At 40.9% G+C, this 19,461-nt stretch overlaps 3 protein-coding genes across 3 annotated transcripts in view; 1 reads left to right on the plus strand and 2 right to left on the minus strand.

Annotated features, from left to right (window-relative positions):
• LOC120048907 (probable E3 ubiquitin-protein ligase MID2) overlaps positions 1 to 19,461 on the plus strand; it is a 1,198,409-nt gene that overhangs the window by 279,815 nt on the left and 899,133 nt on the right. The gene's annotated exons all lie outside the window — the stretch shown is intronic.
• LOC120047856 (beta-1,4-galactosyltransferase 7-like) lies at positions 10,152 to 14,241 on the minus strand. The gene is made up of 6 exons (XM_038993411.1): positions 13,903 to 14,241; positions 12,804 to 13,136; positions 12,321 to 12,546; positions 11,846 to 11,929; positions 11,497 to 11,601; positions 10,152 to 11,355 (listed from the first exon to the last, which is right to left on the minus strand). The coding sequence occupies exons 1-6, from the start codon at positions 13,953 to 13,955 to the stop codon at positions 11,200 to 11,202; spliced, it is 957 nt and encodes a 318-aa protein (XP_038849339.1). The 5' UTR covers positions 13,956 to 14,241; the 3' UTR covers positions 10,152 to 11,199.
• LOC120047861 (transmembrane emp24 domain-containing protein 9-like) lies at positions 15,172 to 19,153 on the minus strand. Its single transcript, XM_038993417.1, has 5 exons — positions 18,977 to 19,153; positions 18,262 to 18,362; positions 17,980 to 18,105; positions 17,670 to 17,816; positions 15,172 to 16,831 (listed from the first exon to the last, which is right to left on the minus strand). The coding sequence occupies exons 1-5, from the start codon at positions 19,122 to 19,124 to the stop codon at positions 16,682 to 16,684; spliced, it is 672 nt and encodes a 223-aa protein (XP_038849345.1). The 5' UTR covers positions 19,125 to 19,153; the 3' UTR covers positions 15,172 to 16,681.

Here is a 19,461-nt window from a genome sequence, read left to right on the forward strand (position 1 = left end):
TTTGGACTGTGCTGTATTAGGAGCCAGGATCAGTAGGCTAAGCCTTTGAGAAAGAGCCTGTCACTCGTCAGACTCAATACCTGGTCTCTACTGTCGGTGACAGAGGTGTGGTGGGCATGCGCAGATAGGACCGTGTAGCCTAGCGGATGACAGCCATTTTGTTAGTCTGAATGAGTGACTTATGCTCTATTGAATTGACTTGTGACTAATAATAGCCCATCCATATACGTTTATTTAAATGTTGCAAAGTGATATCATATTAAATCAGAAGCACCATAATATGAGAAGTTCTTGTTAATGATTGACTAATTATAACTTACTCATAATAAGTGTATTATTCCCTATGTCCCGTCCCCCAAATGGTCCCTAAAATCTAGGAAATTAGCCTTGTAATAGAAAACCATAAAAAAGGTTCTCACACAAATTAGTTATTCTGCTTTTTCCTATTTTATAGCCCATATATATTTCCTATCTTATAGCCCATATCTATTTCCTATCTTATAGCCCATACCTATTTCCTATCTTATAGCCCATATCTATTTCCTATCTTATAGCCCATATCTATTTCCTATCTTATAGCCCATATCTATTTCCTATCTTCTAGCCCATATCTATTTCCTATTTTATAGCCCATATCTATTTCCTATCTTATAGCCCATATCTATTTCCTATCTTACAGCCCATATCTGACAGTGGCACCTGTAGGTTTATTGATCAATTTAATTCTAGGTCAAAGATCAGACTAGTCCTAACCTTTAAAGCCACTTCTAACAATTTGAACATGATAATTCTAGGGATTAACTACAAAATATCTCTGAGGATTACTAGGATTTTTTTTTAGTCAAGGCATCCAAAACCACTGATGACTGAAAATCATTTAAGTCCAGTCCTTTACAGAATAGGCCTATAGGTCTGCTAAATGAAACTCCTTTACAGAATAGGCCTATAGATCTGCTAAATGAAACTCCTTTACAGAATAGGCCTATAGGTCTGATATTTGATACTCCTTTACAGAATAGGCCTATAGGTCTGCTAAATGAAAGTCCTTTACAGAATAGGCCTATAGATCTGCTAAATTAAACTCCTTTACAGAATAGGCCTATAGGTCTGCTAAATGAAACTCCTTTACAGAATAGGCCTATAGATCTGCTAAATGAAACTCCTTTACATAATAGGCCTATAGATCTGCTAAATGAAACTCCTTTTGAGAATAGGTCAGTTAAAGAGGTATTGTTTTACTAAGGTCAAAGGTCTGGGAAATATGTTCTCTTTACGTTATGTCCAGGGTACCTTCCCTCCCTCTTTTGGTAGTTACCATCTTAGATGTTGTTGAAGGAGAGGGGGGGGGGGGGGGGGGGGGGGGGGTACCAGTAGATCAGAGAAACAGCCAGTCCCAGGAACTCAGGACAGATGTCAGTCCTTTCAGGGGAGAAATAATCAGGACGAACCACAAAAGCCCCCTGCTTCCATCTTTCATGATCTGCTCTGTGGAAGCTGATGTGAACCACCAAGGGCCAAAGAACCCTTTGAGTCCCAAAGGAGTTTAGTCTCCACCCCTCTTGTCCCCTATACCAATCCTATAACGCCCAGTCCCCCTGTATAGAATTAATAGGTTTTACTGGCAGATCTAGCCCCGGAGCCTTTGATTCAGGTGGCCATTAACAACTATTAATTTTGCCTCTGGCAATTAATGACAGATTTTGCTGGTCTGAAAGGAGGTATTAAGCAGCTGGAGTTTTTGTAGGCACGCAGGGGTGTGAAGCTGAGTTAAAATGTGATTATTGTCCCCCTGCATGGTCTGCCTTGAATCAGCTAACTGGAGTTAAGTCCCTTTTACAAGGAATGAGGTTACTCTATTCAGAAAGGAACAGCAATGGGATGTGTTATAGGAAATGCCTGCCATTTACGTTATTCTATATAGTAAGCTACAGTATAAAGGACATGAAAAACATGAGCAGTTTTATAGAACTCTGATGAATGGAACATTCATCGACACATCAGGTCATTACAGATTATGGTTTCAGTACATTGAATGAGAAATGGAATGAAGAAAACAGTCCCCTTATTAAATATACATTGTTGTTGATGATATTAATTCCGTATTTTAATAATAACTTTATCAATTCAAAGAGTTACAGTATTGCCCTAGTTAAGTACATTTGTCAAGGGTAAAGTTGAGGGGCATAATTTTGTCAAATCTTGTGCTGGTTTAATAATTTATTTTCATTTGCATTTCGTTTGGTGGTAAATGAATGATTTCAAGTGAATTAATTGGTTACTTTGGGAGCTCTATTTTTTTGGTATTTTATTAGGATCCCCATTAGCTGTTGCAAAAGCATCAGCTACTCTTCCTGGGGATCCACACAAAACATGAAACATAATACAGAACAGCAATAGACAAGAACAGCTCAAGGACAGAACTACATAAATTTAAAAAAGGGGGGGGGGGGGGGGGGCACACGTAGCCTCCATGTCAATACATTCACACAAACTATTACGTGGTTATCAATGCCCTCTAGTGGATTTTAATGGTCTCGGTAAAGGTCAGTGCTGGTTGAGCAAAAAGCTTGACTTTTTAAGATAATATTGATGTTCTGTTCAAATCAGATCTGGGATAGATCAGATCTGGATAGATCAGATCTGGGATAGATCAGATCTGGGATAGAATTCATGATATTCTCTATAATTTCCTATTTACAAAAAAAAAATGTTTAATTCAATTCAACAATATTATTTTCTATTTTATTTACCCCGATTTACTTTAACTTTATTAGTTATTAATTATATCATGTTAATTAATTTCACACGTATTATTTTTTAATAACTACATAATGGAAACTTCCATCTACTACCTAATTGCCATTTTTGTATTTATTTTTTATTTCACCTTTATTTAACCAGGTAGGCTTGTTGAGAACAAGTTCTCATTTACAACTGTGACCTGGACAAGATAAAGCAAAGCAGTGTGACACAAACAACAACACAGTTACACATGGAATGAACAAGCGTACAGTCAATAACACAATAGAAAAAAAAGGTCTATGTACTGTGTGTGCAAATGGCGTGAGGAGGAATTTATTAACCTTGAAGCATATTTAGGCTCAAATCGTGGAACGTTTTGTGCCCTTATGGCTGTCTCTCTCTCTCTCTCCGGACTGTCTGATGTATTTACTCTCGCGCACAAACATTTCCTGTCTCTGTCAGCTCGAGTCCATAAAGGTCAATTAGGGAGAAGAATGTCAGTGTTGGGTCTGACTTTAAGCTTTTACCTCCACACACCTGGCTTCTAGGAACATAATACCTGGTTAAGTGAAGGCCAGTATGCCTGGGGGGACTTCTTAACTCATTGAAAACGAATAAACAGTCTGTAGTGGCCCATAATGCATTAGTCACTCAGTTTGGTGCTATATCTGCAGTCTTGTGTCCATCACACTATTGTCATCCGAGTATATTAGAATTAGTCGATTAGGATTATATATTTATGTAGCCTATAATTATTTGCAGCAAATAGTGTGTTCTTTAATAAATCCACACTTGCTGTTTTGGACACGGCATTTCCTATATATTATTAATCATTTCACATCTATAAGCCAAAGGTTTATTTTTATTTTTTTTAAATACAAGAGAATTACATATCAAGTAGCTAAAAAATATCAGTCAAAACAACAATATATTTTCTACTGATCACTATCAGTCAAAACAACAATATATTTTCTACTGATCGCTATCAGTCAAAACAACAAAATATTTTCTACTGATCACTATCAGTCAAAACAACAATATATTTTCTACTGATCGCTATCAGTCAAAACAACAAAATATTTTCTACTGATCACTATCAGTCAAAACAACAATATATTTTCTACTGATCACTATCAGTCAAAACAACAATATATTTTCTACTGATCACTATCAGTCAAAACAACAATATATTTTCTACTGATCGCTATCAGTCAAAACAACAAAATATTTTCTACTGATCACTATCAGTCAAAACAACAAAATATGTTCTACTGATCACTATCAGTCAAAACAACAAAATAGAGACAGTGATCAGTAGAAAATATTCCACATTAAGAACAGAAACAACAGCAATATAGGAGGCTATGCTTTTATCCTGGGTTCAGTACAGAAGGCCTACACCCTGGGTTCGGTACAAGGCCTATATCCTGGGTTCAGTACAGAAGGCGTACACCCTGTGTTCGGTATAAAGCTCGGCCTATATCCTGGGTTCGGTACAGAAGGCGTACACCCTGGGTTCGGTATAAGGCTAGGCCTATATCCTGGGTTCGGTACAGAAGGCGTACACCCTGGGTTCGGTATAAAGCTAGGCCTATATCCTGGGTTCGGTACAGAAGGCCTACACCCTGGGTTCGGTATAAGGCTAGGCCTATATCCTGAGTTCGGTACAGAAGGCGTACACCCTGGGTTCGGTATAAGGCTAGGCCTATATCCTGGGTTCGGTACAGAAGGCGTACACCCTGGGTTCGGTATAAAGCTAGGCCTATATCCTGGGTTCGGTACAGAAGGCCTACACCCTGGGGTCGGTATAAAGCTAGGCCTATATCCTGGGTTCGGTACGTGGATAAATGCCACCACATAAACTGAAAGGAAACCCAATAAAAACTCCAGGTGTAAAAGGAAGGCGGGGGGAAATTAAATCACATACGGAATGTTGTGATATGGGGATATAAAATACATTACAAAAATGATATGGCTAAATCTTCAGTGACTCATAGCCTAGTTGTTAGCTGATGAGCAAAAGCATACCATGCCAGGCCACACAGTGGTAAAATATCGGCAATTTTCTCTCTTGTTTGACAAGAATAAGAATTCAAGAATCATCATGAATGTGTGTGGTGGGCTCAAGGCATTTACTAACATAAAACAAATTAAAAAATACACCCATGACTCGTCATTGTCCACGGAAATCAACTCATCCTCCTCCTTGCGCGATGTTTCACCGTGAGCGTGTCTCTCCGGTACACCGACCATGTCCCCGTAGGCCTTCCTCCACCGCGTTCCTCTGTCCTGGAACCAGACTTTGACCTGTGTCTCGGTCAGTCTCAGCAATGAGGCCAGAAGACTCTTCTCCGTCCCGGTCATGTACCGCTGCTTACTGCACACCTCTTCTAGTTTAGTCAGCTGGTTGTCGGTCTGTAGATAGTGCGGAATCTCCGCACGAAGGTTCCCCTATAGACTGCCCGGTTGTCCTGCAGAGAGAAAACAAACATTAATTTGCTATATATTCTTAATTATACATTATCCCAATGACCCCTATTCCATATTCCATTTGGAATTAATAGGAGTCAGATCATCAGTTTTACAAAACAATTCGATGCGAGCTCTATCATGTATGCTACTATCCCTTGGACCATAAAAATAAAAGTCGGAAACATTTACAACATAAATTAAACTTTAAATCTTACCGTTCTATAGAACTTGATTATAACCACTTAGACGCCTCTAGTAAACTGGGTGAAGTGAATTTGTGTCTCCAAAATGCGCCCAAGTCAGATCACCGGATGGTGCAGTGCGCCTCCGCCTGGTTGCTGGATGTGCGTGGCTTGTTGTGTGGCTGCTTCCCCGGAAGGACCCACGGAATGAATCACTTCTATACTGAAGGATCACGTTGTTGTTGATATAATCGTATTTGGCAAGCGCGAGGAGATGTCCGTTGCTCCACCATAAAAAGGAAAGTATGATGGTAATGAGAAAGAAGATGTCCGGTTGAGGGAATTTGCGCTCAGGCTTCCTCTCGTCATGCTGCGCGGTTGAGTGTGGCTCAATGTGGCTCCTTCTCCAGGCGGGAGGCGAGGACCTTATACCCCGCCTCAACAGATAGATCAGAGGGCCTGAGAGGTGTTGTCCCATCGAGTCAGAAACTACTTTGGAGAGGAGATTAGTGTAAACCTTTCCTGATGGGGCCTGTCCTAAATGGGGCCGTGTTCTGGTCGACCAAGAGCCGATGGATCAATTATGACCTGACAAAGACTTCAGACAGGAGCTTTGCATGCGGGGCTGAAGTGACAAATCACCACAGTCATGATTCAGTAGACAAGGCTAAAGGTTTTCATTGTGAACTCATTTCAATATCAGGATCTAATCGAAAACGAATGCCATTGGGTTTTGGGAAACGTCTGCCCCCAGAATTAGGCAAAGTTGCCATTGGGTTCTGGGAAACGTCTGCCCCCAGAATTAGGCAAAGTTGCCATTGGGTTCTGGGAAACGTCTGCCCCCAGAATTAGGCAAAGTTGCCATTGGGTTCTGGGAAACGTCTGCCCCCAGAATTAGGCAAAGTTGCCATTGGGTTCTGGGAAACGTCTGCCCCCAGAATTAGGCAAAGTTGCCATTGGGTTCTGGGAAACGTCTGCCCCCAGAATTAGGCAAAGTTGCCATTGGGTTCTGGGAAACGTCTGCCCCCAGAATTAGGCAAAGTTGCCATTGGGTTCTGGGAAACGTCTGCCCCCAGAATTAGGCAAAGTTGCCATTGGGTTCTGGGAAACGTCTGCCCCCAGAATTAGGCAAAGTTGCCATTGGGTTCTGGGAAACGTCTGCCCCCAGAATTAGGCAAAGTTGCCATTGGGTTCTGGGAAACGTCTGCCCCCAGAATTAGGCAAAGTTGCCATTGGGTTCTGGGAAACGTCTGCCCCCAGAATTAGGCAAAGTTGCCATTGGGTTCTGGGAAACGTCTGCCCCCAGAATTAGGCAAAGTTGCCATTGGGTTCTGGGAAACGTCTGCCCCCAGAATTAGGCAAAGTTGCCATTGGGTTCTGGGAAACGTCTGCCCCCAGAATTAGGCAAAGTTGCCATTGGGTTCTGGGAAACGTCTGCCCCCAGAATTAGGCAAAGTTGCCATTGGGTTCTGGGAAACGTCTGCCCCCAGAATTAGGCAAAGTTGCCATTGGGTTCTGGGAAACGTCTGCCCCCAGAATTAGGCAAAGTTGCCATTGGGTTCTGGGAAACGTCTGCCCCCAGAATTAGGCAAAGTTGCCATTGGGTTCTGGGAAACGTCTGCCCCCAGAATTAGGCAAAGTTGCCATTGGGTTCTGGGAAACGTCTGCCCCCAGAATTAGGCAAAGTTGCCATTGGGTTCTGGGAAACGTCTGCCCCCAGAATTAGGCAAAGTTGCCATTGAGTGAGACTTAGTTTGTGCTTATGAAATAAATATGCTATAGTATGCTATATATCTATAATTATTAGGCTACAAAAATTCATACAACCATAATCGCATATGGACAGGACATATGGTAGCTTGCTCCCTAGGCTATTTAAATGCAATGATGAAACTTTACATGGTCAAGAAGCAGAAATAGGCTTAACTACTGCAGTCTTGAGCTGACTTTAAATGCATAACAAGTTATGCCTGATTTGATAAACTTACAATAAAATATACTACATTTCAGACAGACTTCTTGGTAGTGATACAAGCATCTAGTGGATTCAAAATGGGGCTTGTCTATAACCAGCGGGACAATGCAGGGTTGACTTCAAAGGCTGTTTATAGGATCAGGAAGATTTAAAGACACACCTGGAATGACAGGCTAGTGGTCACTTTAAGCACCTGGAATGACAGGCTAGTGGTCACTTTAAGCACCTGGAATGACAGGCTAGTGGTCACTTTAAGCACCTGGAATGACAGGCTAGTGGTCACTTTAAGCACCTGGAATGACAGGCTAGTGGTCACTTTAAGCACCTGGAATGACAGGCTAGTGGTCACTTTAAGCACCTGGAATGACAGGCTAGTGGTCACTTTAAGCACCTGGAATGACAGGCTAGTGGTCACTTTAAGCACCTGGAATGACAGGCTAGTGGTCACTTTAAGCACCTGGAATGACAGGCTAGTGGTCACTTTAAGCACCTGGAATGACAGGCTAGTGGTCACTTTAAGCACCTGGAATGACAGGCTAGTGGTCACTTTAAGCACCTGGAATGACAGGCTAGTGGTCACTTTAAGCACCTGGAATGACAGGCTAGTGGTCACTTTAAGCACCTGGAATGACAGGCTAGTGGTCACTTTAAGCACCTGGAATGACAGGCTAGTGGTCACTTTAAGCACCTGGAATCTAAACAAAGAGGTTACACAACTTCCTTTACACTGTCAAGCAAAGTGCCATCAGTTATTAACTAACCCTATAAGCATTTCCTGAGAAGGTTTCAACTGAAACAAGTACTTTTCAATTTCAATTGTAGTGAAAAACGTCAACATAACGAAGTCTTAAGTACAATGGTCTTCTGTCATACAGAACTTGAAATGGATCAATTAGATCATGTTAAGTATTGAAAATACGATACAGATGTGTTAATCATATTATGTACAATGAAGACATTTATAACAGAGAAAAAGACAATGTGCATGTTTTTCCCGTGGTTGAGTCATAACTTTATATAAATACTGAATATTGTACAAATACATTTTTCGGTACCATTGACTTGTCTAATCATTCAAAAATACATTACAGCAGTATGATATGGCAAAACGCTTGACATTACAGCAGTATAATACAGTTGAAGTCGGAAGTTTACATACACTTAGGTTGGAGTACTTAAGACTAGTTTTTCAACCACTCCAGAAATTTCTTGTTAACAAACTATGGTTTTGGCAAGTCGATTAGGACATCTACCTTGTGCATGACAAGTCATTTTTCCAACAATTGTTTACAGACATTATTTCACTTATAATTCACTGCATCACAATTCCAGTGGGTCAGAAGTTTATATACACTAAGTTGTGTGCTCCTTTAAACAACTTGGAAAATTCCAGAAAATGATGTCATGGCTTTAGAAGCTTCTGATAGGCTAATTGACATCATTTGAGTGAATTGGAGGTGTACCTGTGGATGTATTTCAAGGCCTACCTTCAAACTCAGTGCCTCTTTGCTTGACATCATGGGAAAATCAAAAGAAAATCAGCCAAGACCTCAGAAAAAACATTGTAGACCTCCACAAGTATGGTTCATCCTTGAGAGCAATTTCCAAATGCCTGAAGGTACCACGTTCATCTGTACAAACAATACTACGCAAGTATAAACACCATGGGACCACACAGACGTCATACCCCTCAGGAAGGAGATGCGTTCTGTCTCCTAGAAATAAACGTACTTTGGTGCGAAAAGTGCAAATCAATCCCAGAACAACAGCAAAGGACCTTGTGAAGATGCTGGAGGAAACGGGTACAAAAGTATCTATATCCACAGTAAAATGAGTCCTATATCGACATAACCTGAAAGGCCGCTCAGCAAGGAAGAAGCCACTGCTCCAAAACCTCTATATAAAAGCCAGACTACGGTTAGCAACTGCACATGTGGACAAAGGTCGTACTTTTTGGAGAAATGTCCTCTGGTCTGATGAAACAAAATTAGAACTGTTTGGCCATAATAACCATTGTTATGTTTGGAGGAAAAAGGGGGAGGCTTGCAAGCCGAAGAACACCATCCCAACTGTGAAGCACAGGGTTGGCAGCATCATGTTGTGGGGGTGCTTTGCTGCAGGAGGGACTGGTGCACTTCACAAAATAGATGGAATTCATGAGGAAGGAAAATTATGTGGATATTTTGAAGCAACATCTCAAGACATCAGTCAGGAAGTTAAAGCTTGGTAGTAAATGGGTCTTCCATATGGACAATTACCCCAAGCATTCTTCCAAAGTTGTGGCAAAAAGGCTTAAGGACAACAAAGTCAAGGTATTGGAGTGGCCATCACAAAGCCCTGAACTCAATCCCATAGAAAATGTGTGGGCAAAACTGAAAAAGCGTGTGCGAGCAAGGAGGCCTACATACCTGACTCAGTTACACCAGCTCTGTCAGGAGGAATGGGCCAAAATTCACCCAACTTATTGTGGGAAGCTTGTGGAAGGCTACCCAAAACGTTTGACCCAAGTTAAATAACTTAAAGGCAATGCTGCCAAATACAAATTGAGTGCATGTAAACTTCTGACCCACTGGGAATGTGATGAAAGAAATAAAAGCTGAAATAAATCATTCTCTCTACTATTATTCTGACATTTCACATTCTTAAAATAAAGTGGTGATCCTAACTGACCTAAGACAGGGCATTTTTACTGGTATTGAATGTCAGGAACTGTGAAAAACTGAGTTTAAATGTATTTGGCTAAGGTGAATGTTTTATTTTATTTCACCTTTATTTAACCAGGTAGGCTAGTTGAGAACAAGATCTCAATTACAACTGCGACCTGTAAACTTCCGACTTCAACTGTACGCTTGACATGACAGCAGTATGGTATATGGCCAAACTGTTGTAACATATGCTTGACATTACCTAAACATACCATAATTTACCCAAACATACTTTCATAATATCTAGTCGTTCTCTGAAAACTTTCTAAAGCACAACTGTAAACCTTAAAAGCTGATTTATCATCAACATCAAACCCAAAATGGCTCTCTGATACTCAACTCACTACTAGTTGAGTACATGATGGGTCACAATGGATACCGGATGAGAATACAGCACTATGTAGCATGGAGGTGGCATGCCAATCCGGTGCATTACAATGTCAGAAAGAAAACCCTTTCATAGTAAACTAACTCTGATGATAAGACATTAAGCCAGACAGTATAGCAGACTTCAACTGAAGGACAGAAAAGGGATTCCTGAAAAATGAAAATTGTCCACACCCAGCAGCAGACCACCCTACATCCCACTGCTGGTTGGCCTCTGAAGCTAAGCAGGGTTGGTCCTGGTCGGTCCCTGGATAAACAGATACTATTGGCAAAGTGTCTGTAGTTTAAAGACCCTGAAGTTAGGCCTGCATGAGATCCAGTCACTCACAGTTCTGAATGCAAGTCAGACGGCTACGCTGCAATTCTAAAGGACAACACAATTTAGCTAGTTTATAAATACATTCCATCTCTCCAATGAGGGAAGGCGTTGCTGAGTTCAAAGGTCAAAGGCTCTTCTCTGGACCGGCCAGAATATGGTACCCATGTCTCCTGGTGCGGTTGTTTGTTTTAGCCATGTCCTCAGGCCCAGAAACTGTCCCGAAGTAGCACAGCAAGCAGGGGTTAACAGCACCCCTCTGTAGCACCGGGGTCATATTCATTAGGGCACACAAAAACAAGTGTTTCTCATTGGAGAAGCTCAGGTAGTCACTCCCTGTTTTAGTCTGTTTTATTCCGTTTGGTGGATAATGAACATAACCCAGATGAGAGGCAGCATAGGTCTATCACGGGGGCCATCTTAGTTCAACAGACACCAGGGAGTCTTGCCCGTGTCACACTCCAGTTTGGTGTTGAGGACAGTGACAGGGGCTCCACTAATAGTCAGCTCCTGTCTCGACTCCACCTTGTACTGCAAGTTAGTCAGCCCGCCCTCAGGGTCAACCTTGAATTGTTCCTTCCAAACAATGAGAGAAAAACAATGTCAGTACTGTGATTAGAAATACAACCAAAGAGATAAATCCAGTATCTGTCTATCTGAGAATGCAACACATAGCAATACAACACGGTAGTAGGTGTCCAGTGAATGCATCACTACCTGTTTCTGTGCAGCCACTCTCTTCTGGTCTCTCTTCCTCCAGGCAGGGTCATGGATGTGGCGAAAGGTTTTATACCCTGTTTTTATCCCACTGGGCCTGAAGAGCTGGCAAACAGAAAATGACAGATTGATTATATTATTCATAGTATTTAGAGACGTGGCGGCAGCTGGTTTGTTGATCTATATGCAAACGTACTCTTGAGTTGTTCTAATATGTAGGGAGATGTGTCAGATACTGATGCTAATCATTCATTGGTTTATCATTCTTTTGGGAGTATTTTCAGGGATTAACCCAAATTCCTAGCTATCTCTGTCTCTTTGTGACATGTAAAGGACAGTCCTGGTTTACCTGTAATCCAGCAATTCTTAGTCTCCTGTAGAATTCATCGTCTTCTCTCCCCCATCCCCAGAACCGGTTGGACATGCCGTTGCACTTCAGGAACACAGAACATGACACAGCTAAAACACCACAATCATACAATCATTATGATCTATCCATCCTGATGCCTAGTCACTTTGCCCTGCCTTCATGTACATATCTCTGCACATTGATCTGGTACTGGTATTCCCTGTATATAGCTCCATTTTTGTGTATTTTATTTTATTTCTCTTGTGTTACTATATTTAAACTCTGCATCATTGGTAAGGGCTCTTAAGTAAGCATTTCACAGTAATGTCTACACCAGTTCTATTCAGTGCATGTGACAAATCATTTTATTTTAATATGTACATGGGTAAAAAAACAAATTGAACATATTGGAGCTTTGAAGTGCTGTCTATTATTATGGATAATGAATGATTAACTTAACAATAGGCTAACCTACCATGTGATAATGCTGTTTGGTGAGCAGCAGGATTCCTCCCACGTATGTCTTGTAGTGATACAGGGGGTGCAGCTCTGGTGAGGCCACGTGGAAAGGGCCCTCCTCTGGGAAACCATAGTCCAGAGCTTCATTCAGAGGTAACAAGTCCACATCATGCATGGCGATGTAATCAGTGTCGTTACCACTCTCCGTGTAACCAACATTAATGAGAGAGGCTCTGTTGAACCTGTAGTAAGATATAGGTGGAACTCATTATTACCTTCCAGGAGGAGTCAATATTTCTTTGGTAAGGCGCAAATCAACTAGGCACACATCCAGACTATAGTTCCCCTATGCCAATCAGAATTCATCAACAACCATTGGACTGAAATAGAATAGAACAGGATAGAACAGAATAGAATATGTTGTGGCCTTCAGATTAGACAACATTTCTGTTGTAGGCCTAATGACTAACAGGGCAAAATAACATCTTCTATCATTTACCGATAGTGATCCATCTGGTTGATTACGAAGATCTTATGCAGTATTTTCTTGTTGTTCAAGAAGGTGTGCATGAAGGGGACAAACACCAGCAGCTCCTCAAACCTCTCCCTGAAAGGTATCAGGAGGGCCAGCTTGTGAGGACCCCAGGAAGGGTCGTCCGTAGCGGATGCCCGTCTCTCCAGGGGACAGGGCTGATGGAGGAGGCGTCTGTCATCCACTACAACCCGGCTCATGTCTCCTGTACAGCTGAGTTGGAGCCATAGGAGGGAGCCCAGTACCAGCACCACACACAGACCAAATAGTTTGTAGACTGTGCATTTCCCAGACCAGAATCTGAAAGTAATAGCAAGTCTCATATTGAGCAATGTAGTGAAGTCAATCAATGCTATGATGCACTCCTTAACCACAAATTGATCAAGTGCCATGCATGTAAAAGTGAGCGGTTAAGTAGCTGAAAGACACATCACATTGCCATTGGGAAACAGCTAATAGTTCAAATGTTTCAATAACTCAGTTAGGCATTAGTATTGTACATTAAAACACTTGCACAACCAAACCCATACACACTGTATGCATTGGCTACGTCTAGATTATAAGGAATGGCTGATTTAAAATACTATCATGCAATTTTACCAGCAAACAAACTAAAATCAATGCACCAACATTATTTCACACAACAAAATCTGAGAGCAACACACTTCTATTGTAGTCAACTACTCACTGATTACGCTCTTCTGGACGAGGTACTTTTGGTGTCTCATTTCTTTGAGGTTGAACAATACCAAGAAATTATGTGAAATATTTTAACCATCTTCAACACCTGACTGCAATCCATTTACACCGCCTGCATTCTCAAACGTTTTTGAGAAATAGGCTAGTGGCCCAATGTAATAGAGATTTAGGCTTTAGTGTACCTACAGTAGTAGTGTATTTTTATGATTCACATAGGCCTCACTAGTAGATAAAAATGACACATTTTACTAGTTTGCTAATGTCTTGAAATGCATAAATATGTTCCCTCATCAAGCCTAATCAGTCTAGGATTGGATAATCTCTCATTGTTAACATTAGAGATACCGAATACAGTTATCTTTTTTACCTTCTGTCTTCTTTGAAATAGAGGACTGGTTTTCTTCTTGATGAATACATCATTTTCAAAGTTGCAAATGACAACAGCTTCAAGGTTGCACAGAAGTTAGTTACTCATGAAACAGAGAATGTTGTTGTCGTGATTCTACAATCGAATTTCTCCATTCTTCCTGGCTCTCTCCTTTGCAGTCGGATTTCGATGTCCAACTGATATTCTTGTCATATTTATCCTCGAAATGTCACAATATGCCTTTGGTTACTGACATTCCGTGTCAATTTTCTTGTTACATTGGCAAAGCTTTCGCTTGACGCTGGCTAATGACTAGCGAGCTGTCTAGCAGGGGTGTAATAATTAGTCCAAACTGTTGTAAAACGTTTTACAGCTAGAACGAGTGTTTATATTGGACACATTCGGGTAGGTCCAGTCCCGTTTCCTTCCGTTTAATAAACGTTTTGCATCAGAATCGGCGTAATGAAGACGCCCCGGGTGGACACGTGGCAACATAGAGGAGCAAGGGAAATGTTGTTCCTACACGCCATGACCTACCGCACAGTGAGACCCGTGGATTTCAGGAAACAAAAGTCTAGCAACAAACTATACAAATATAATTTGTTTCGATAATTAACGGTGTGTTTCACACACTACCATACGAAAGTTACATTGACATAATTCGTTAGTTCACTAAAGAGCTTCTACTCAGGAAAATATCACAACCTGTTTTTATAAAGTTCGCCTAAGACATTGCTCCGGGAGAAACACACGATCAAGACTAAACATTCCTATGCATTTGGGGAACTACAGAACGCATTCCCTATGCATGGACCTACGTCTGATCTATTTTTGTTTGGCAAAGTGTCTAGGGAAATAGTAATTCAAGCTAGCTAGCCAAAGGTCACAAAACGTTATATGTGATTGCAATTTAGACACGTTTTCAAATTTACAGAATCTAAAATATCAAACACCCAAAATAAACCATTAAAATCAATTAAATTAAAATCATACTCAATCTCTGACATCTAACCATAACAAAAGGCAACAACAAAAAACACCAATGATGAACTAACACAATTAGGAATCATTTTGGGAACATTAAGGATATAAGCAAAAAACAGATTAACTGAACAAAAATGTTTTTGCAAAAATTATCCAGTATAGTTCTAATTGTTTTATGATAGACAAGAAGCAAAGACTGCTTTCTGGCTAAATACTTTTCAAGTGTACAATGGATGTTTACCCACGAATCAACTCCTTGTACATGATGAGAACTGGAGCAAACTGTTAACCTGGACAGCAGTTCTTTATTGAATTAAATCAGTGTCTTCATAACTCTACTTGAGAATTTGGAGAAAGGAAATTGACAAAACGGAAGCCAAAAACACCATCTCTCCTGGTTCACTTAGATATGCAGTATAGATGGGGAAAAAACAAGCAAATCTCTTTAAATCAATATTTACTTGACCATCATCAAGTCAATGGATTGTGATAAGTGAATATCTTTGGCAGTGTATTCAGCAAGTTAGGGAGAAACTGTGGGAACTGCTTTCTTACTTAAGCAAATGCATAGCTAGTATTTCACATTACTTTTTTTTCTTCCGTAGAACTACCATATTAACATCAGACACTATCACCACCCTTTAACTAAAATGTAATGTTTCTTGTCTCACTTTCCAGCTTTATAAATTGACCATTAAATAAAACACAGACAGAGCCCGTATTCAGTAAGCGTCTCAGAATAGAAGTGCCGAGCTAGGATCAGCTTTGACTTTTAAATCAAAATGAATAGCAAGGGGTAACAGATACTAGATCAGCAAGCCTACTCCAAGGTGCTTTGCGAATACAGATACGGGCTAACAAGACAGGAGAAGGTTCCACATTTTCAAGATCTCCATTTAAAAAATGCTGGATGTCTTTCTGTTTCTAAACACACAGACCATGACTGACACTAAATACATCAGGGGTTGAAACATAAATTCATTTGAATCTAAATAAAAAACATCCAGACACAAAGACCAGTATGCACACATGACCAAAAATAGATTTCATAAATCAAGTCACCATTTCTGTTGTATGGCTCTAAACTAAAATAGGTGATCTCTCTCAGCCAGTAACAAAACCCCCATTACAATGCATGTAGAGTGAGAACATTGTCTAATTAGTTTGAAAACACACCTGTTATTTTGAGAGAAGAGATGCGACCTGTAATATGACTGACAGTCACAAACAGAAATATATTATGGGGGGGCGGGGGGCAGTATGTGTTGAAAAAAAATACAGGTGGTTTTAACCTTCAAAGAACAATGTTTGATATCATCAATAGTATAAAACCATTTTTCCCCAGCCTAAAGTAAAACATATAGCATAATGTAGAGGATCATAAATAAAACAAATTGTAGACTGATATCTTATAGAAACAGGGATGGAGAATATCAATGTCATAAAAGGGTCTTAAAAATCCAAAAGCAGAGCCCTCTCAAAATACAAAGTAATTGGGTGGTTTTCACTGATAGGATGGTAACTTCACCAGTCTGCACATATACTTCTGGGAGCAAACACACATTCTGACTGACGTTTGAGTACTGCATTCAGACCAGGGTTGGGTTCATTTCACTTATCAATTCAAGAAGTGAATTTAAAACCTGAATTGATGAATGAAAAATGCCTCATAGAAAACAGTGGCAGAATTTTCAATTGAATAATAGAGTTAAAGTTCACTTCCTGAATTTACTGATTTGAAACCAAATTGATCCCCAACCCGGACTCAGATAAACAACAAAATGAGAGTGCAGGTCTACACTAATTTCTTGGCTTCGAAGAAACTCTTGAGATGTCTCATCTGCCAGAAGCCAATGGCCACCAGGATCAATGTCTGAACGATGGACCACCACAGAACCCTCTGGTTTGTGCTCTCGCTGGTCTGCCTGAAGCGCTCCTCACGGTACTGAAAAAGACATAGCAAAGCTTTTATAAATACAAATAGTAGCACACAAGCCAAGGGAATCAATGTCTGAACTCCAACCCGACCCCTACTCACTAGTAGATCTGACAGGATTGGATAGGTCGGAAGCAATATGGCGATATTTCCACCCAGCCATTCAGAAGACTATATTAAGCCATTACTCGAATGCAAGCCATTACTCGAATGCTTATATCAATCCAATCCTCTCAGATCTACAGGAGTGGCTAGAGTGTGGGGGCTCGAGGTAAATATGGAATTCAGAAAATGTCTTAAATCAAACTGCCTTGAAAAGACTTTGATATTTTAAGGAGAAAACATTGCACCAAATGGTTCGTTTCGCTCAGTGTGTTTTACGGACCACCCGCCGGTAGACATCTGACTGACATTATTTTAGTATTTTTTCTACATGTAGAATCGGTTTGTAAATTACAGCCAGCTCTCTTTTCAGAGGTGCCAAGTACTCATGGCAAGCAAACACTACCAGTGTGTCCAGGGCTTTACTCAGGAGGACAGCTGTCCGGGGTGTCCAGGGCTTTACTCAGCAGGACAGCTGATATATACTTGAGTTAGAATTGGGCTTCCAAGTGACACAGCGGTCTAAGCCGTGCTAGAGGCTTCACTACAGACCCGGGTTAGATCCCGGGCTGTATCACAACCAGCCGTCATCGGAAGTCCCATAGTGCGGGGCACAATTGGCCCAGCGTCTTCCGGGTTAGGGTTTGGCCGGAGTAGGCCGCCATGGTAAATAAGAATTTGTTCTTAACTGACTTGCCTAGTTAAATAAAGGTTAAATAAAAAAAACATTTAAAAATGTACTCACCCTCTGATAGTTCTGCTCCTTCTGGATCTGGTCCACCTGCTCCACCAGCTGTCTCACTCTCAGCTGCAGCTCTGTCAGCTTGTCTTTGGCTGCAATCTCTGCATAGTTATTGGTGTGCTCTCCCACTTGGATGTCCAGGTGAACTCTCTGAGGGTGGTTCACAGCAATTCAGAGGAGCGTAAACATGGGTATTTTCAAAACACTTACACCCCCCCATCCCATATTGCATCCTGCCATCAGCTTTTCTTATTGACCCACATTGTGAGTGCAATAGCCTTTCCCCCTACATTTGTCACACTAATGTACTTACAAGCATTCCTCCAGCGAAGAGGGCAAACTTGGAGGAGTTGGAGTGAAGGCAGATCTGATGTTCTCCTGGGGTGTGAGAGGTGAAGGTGAATCTTCCCTCCGAGCCGTATTGACGAGACAGGATCACCTAGAGTCCAGACAAGAAAACACACAGGAAGCAACACATCTTCAGTATAATTACTATTCAATTCAATGTAGCTTGGTTTTTAATTATTCTCACAGGCTTCTCTCAGAGAATACCATATGATGTGAATGATACTGGTTGCAGAGTGTAGCATCCTACCTTCTCATCAGGGTCTTTCACCTCAACAAACATCCCCAGACCCTGTGTGGCAGGAAGGTACTCTTCTTTCTGTTTGTCGTACAATTGTGTACGATAGTTTCCTTAAAAAAGAGAAAAATGTAATTGTTTACACATGCCAGCCAATGACTGCTTCTACCGGTCTTATCCTTACAAGTGCCTAGTTAGAGGGTAAACTGTTAGGGCCAGGGGTTGTTTCTGGGCAGGACCTACGATATGGATGGTACGACAGTAAAATATGATGTAGTTACACTAGATATGGTTTATATTTATTAAAGTATCCACATCATGATAGTTGAGGACATCAATATGACAAGTGTCAGATTTGTATTGTTAGATATTACTGCACTGTTGGAGCTAGAAACATGAGCATTTAGCACCTGCGATAACATCTGTAAATGTGTACGCCACTAATACAATTGTATTTGATTTGTATAGCTAACGTTAGCTAGCTGGTTAACTTAGTTAGCTAACCTGCTCATGAATTTGAGTAGCTAGCTAGCCAAGTCTGTCAACAAGTCAACTGAAAAGTTTAGACACATTTCATGTTGGCTGGCTAGATAACTAGCTAACTAACTAGATTGCTGGTTAACGTTAGCGAACCCGAACTCAGAAGGTAGTTTGACGAGATAGCTGTTAACGTTAGCTGACTTCCCGAAGCTAAATAGCATAGCAATCCCAAGATAACGTTACTGACCGATGATCATGGTCTCATCCGGAATTTCCTCTATGAAGCATTTCTTCTCAGTCTCCCCGATGTGAAAGTACAGCGAGGAGACAAAGGTGTAATAAACGTTCAAAAGCAAAACTAACAACACACAAGACTGCATTTTGACTGCCATCATCTTCCAGGCGATGATAGACGAAGGATGTTGTGATCTGAGTCTGCGCGGACACCAATGCCACGTAACCTATCGCTTGTCATCGTCCAATCAACACTCGAGTTAGACTTGTGGTTATGGTAGTTCTAAGTAATGTTCTTCCGGTTTCATGATTATGCACTACGCCTGTATTTTTATTTTTTATTTCAACACTAACAAAACGAATGAAAATAATTAACTATGGTCTTCAATTTAGACATCAATTAGTTTAATCAGTAGTAGAGCTTCACTAGAAAAAGTCCAGGGCTAACGTGCACTGTCTGTCACACAAAATGATATGAAAGCATTAGGACTACACATT

Source organism: Salvelinus namaycush, chromosome 5 (assembly GCF_016432855.1).
Source record: "Salvelinus namaycush isolate Seneca chromosome 5, SaNama_1.0, whole genome shotgun sequence".
Taxonomy (NCBI): Eukaryota; Metazoa; Chordata; class Actinopteri; order Salmoniformes; family Salmonidae; genus Salvelinus; species Salvelinus namaycush.

Excerpts from the sequence above, each read along its gene's own strand:
- LOC120047856 (XM_038993411.1), bottom strand. The coding sequence starts at position 13,955 with ATGATGTATTCATCAAGAAGAAAACCAGTCCTCTATTTCAAAGAAGAC. Across the intron at positions 11,930-12,320 it reads CCAAACAGCATTATCACATG|TGCAACGGCATGTCCAACCG; the intron begins GTAGGTTAGCCT and ends GTGTTCCTGAAG. Across the intron at positions 11,602-11,845 it reads TAAGAATTGCTGGATTACAG|CTCTTCAGGCCCAGTGGGAT; the intron begins GTAAACCAGGAC and ends TCTGTTTGCCAG.
- LOC120047861 (XM_038993417.1), bottom strand. The coding sequence starts at position 19,124 with ATGATGGCAGTCAAAATGCAGTCTTGTGTGTTGTTAGTTTTGCTTTTG. Across the intron at positions 18,363-18,976 it reads GGATGAGACCATGATCATCG|GAAACTATCGTACACAATTG; the intron begins GTCAGTAACGTT and ends CTCTTTTTTAAG. Across the intron at positions 17,817-17,979 it reads TCTTCGCTGGAGGAATGCTT|AGAGTTCACCTGGACATCCA; the intron begins GTAAGTACATTA and ends AACCACCCTCAG.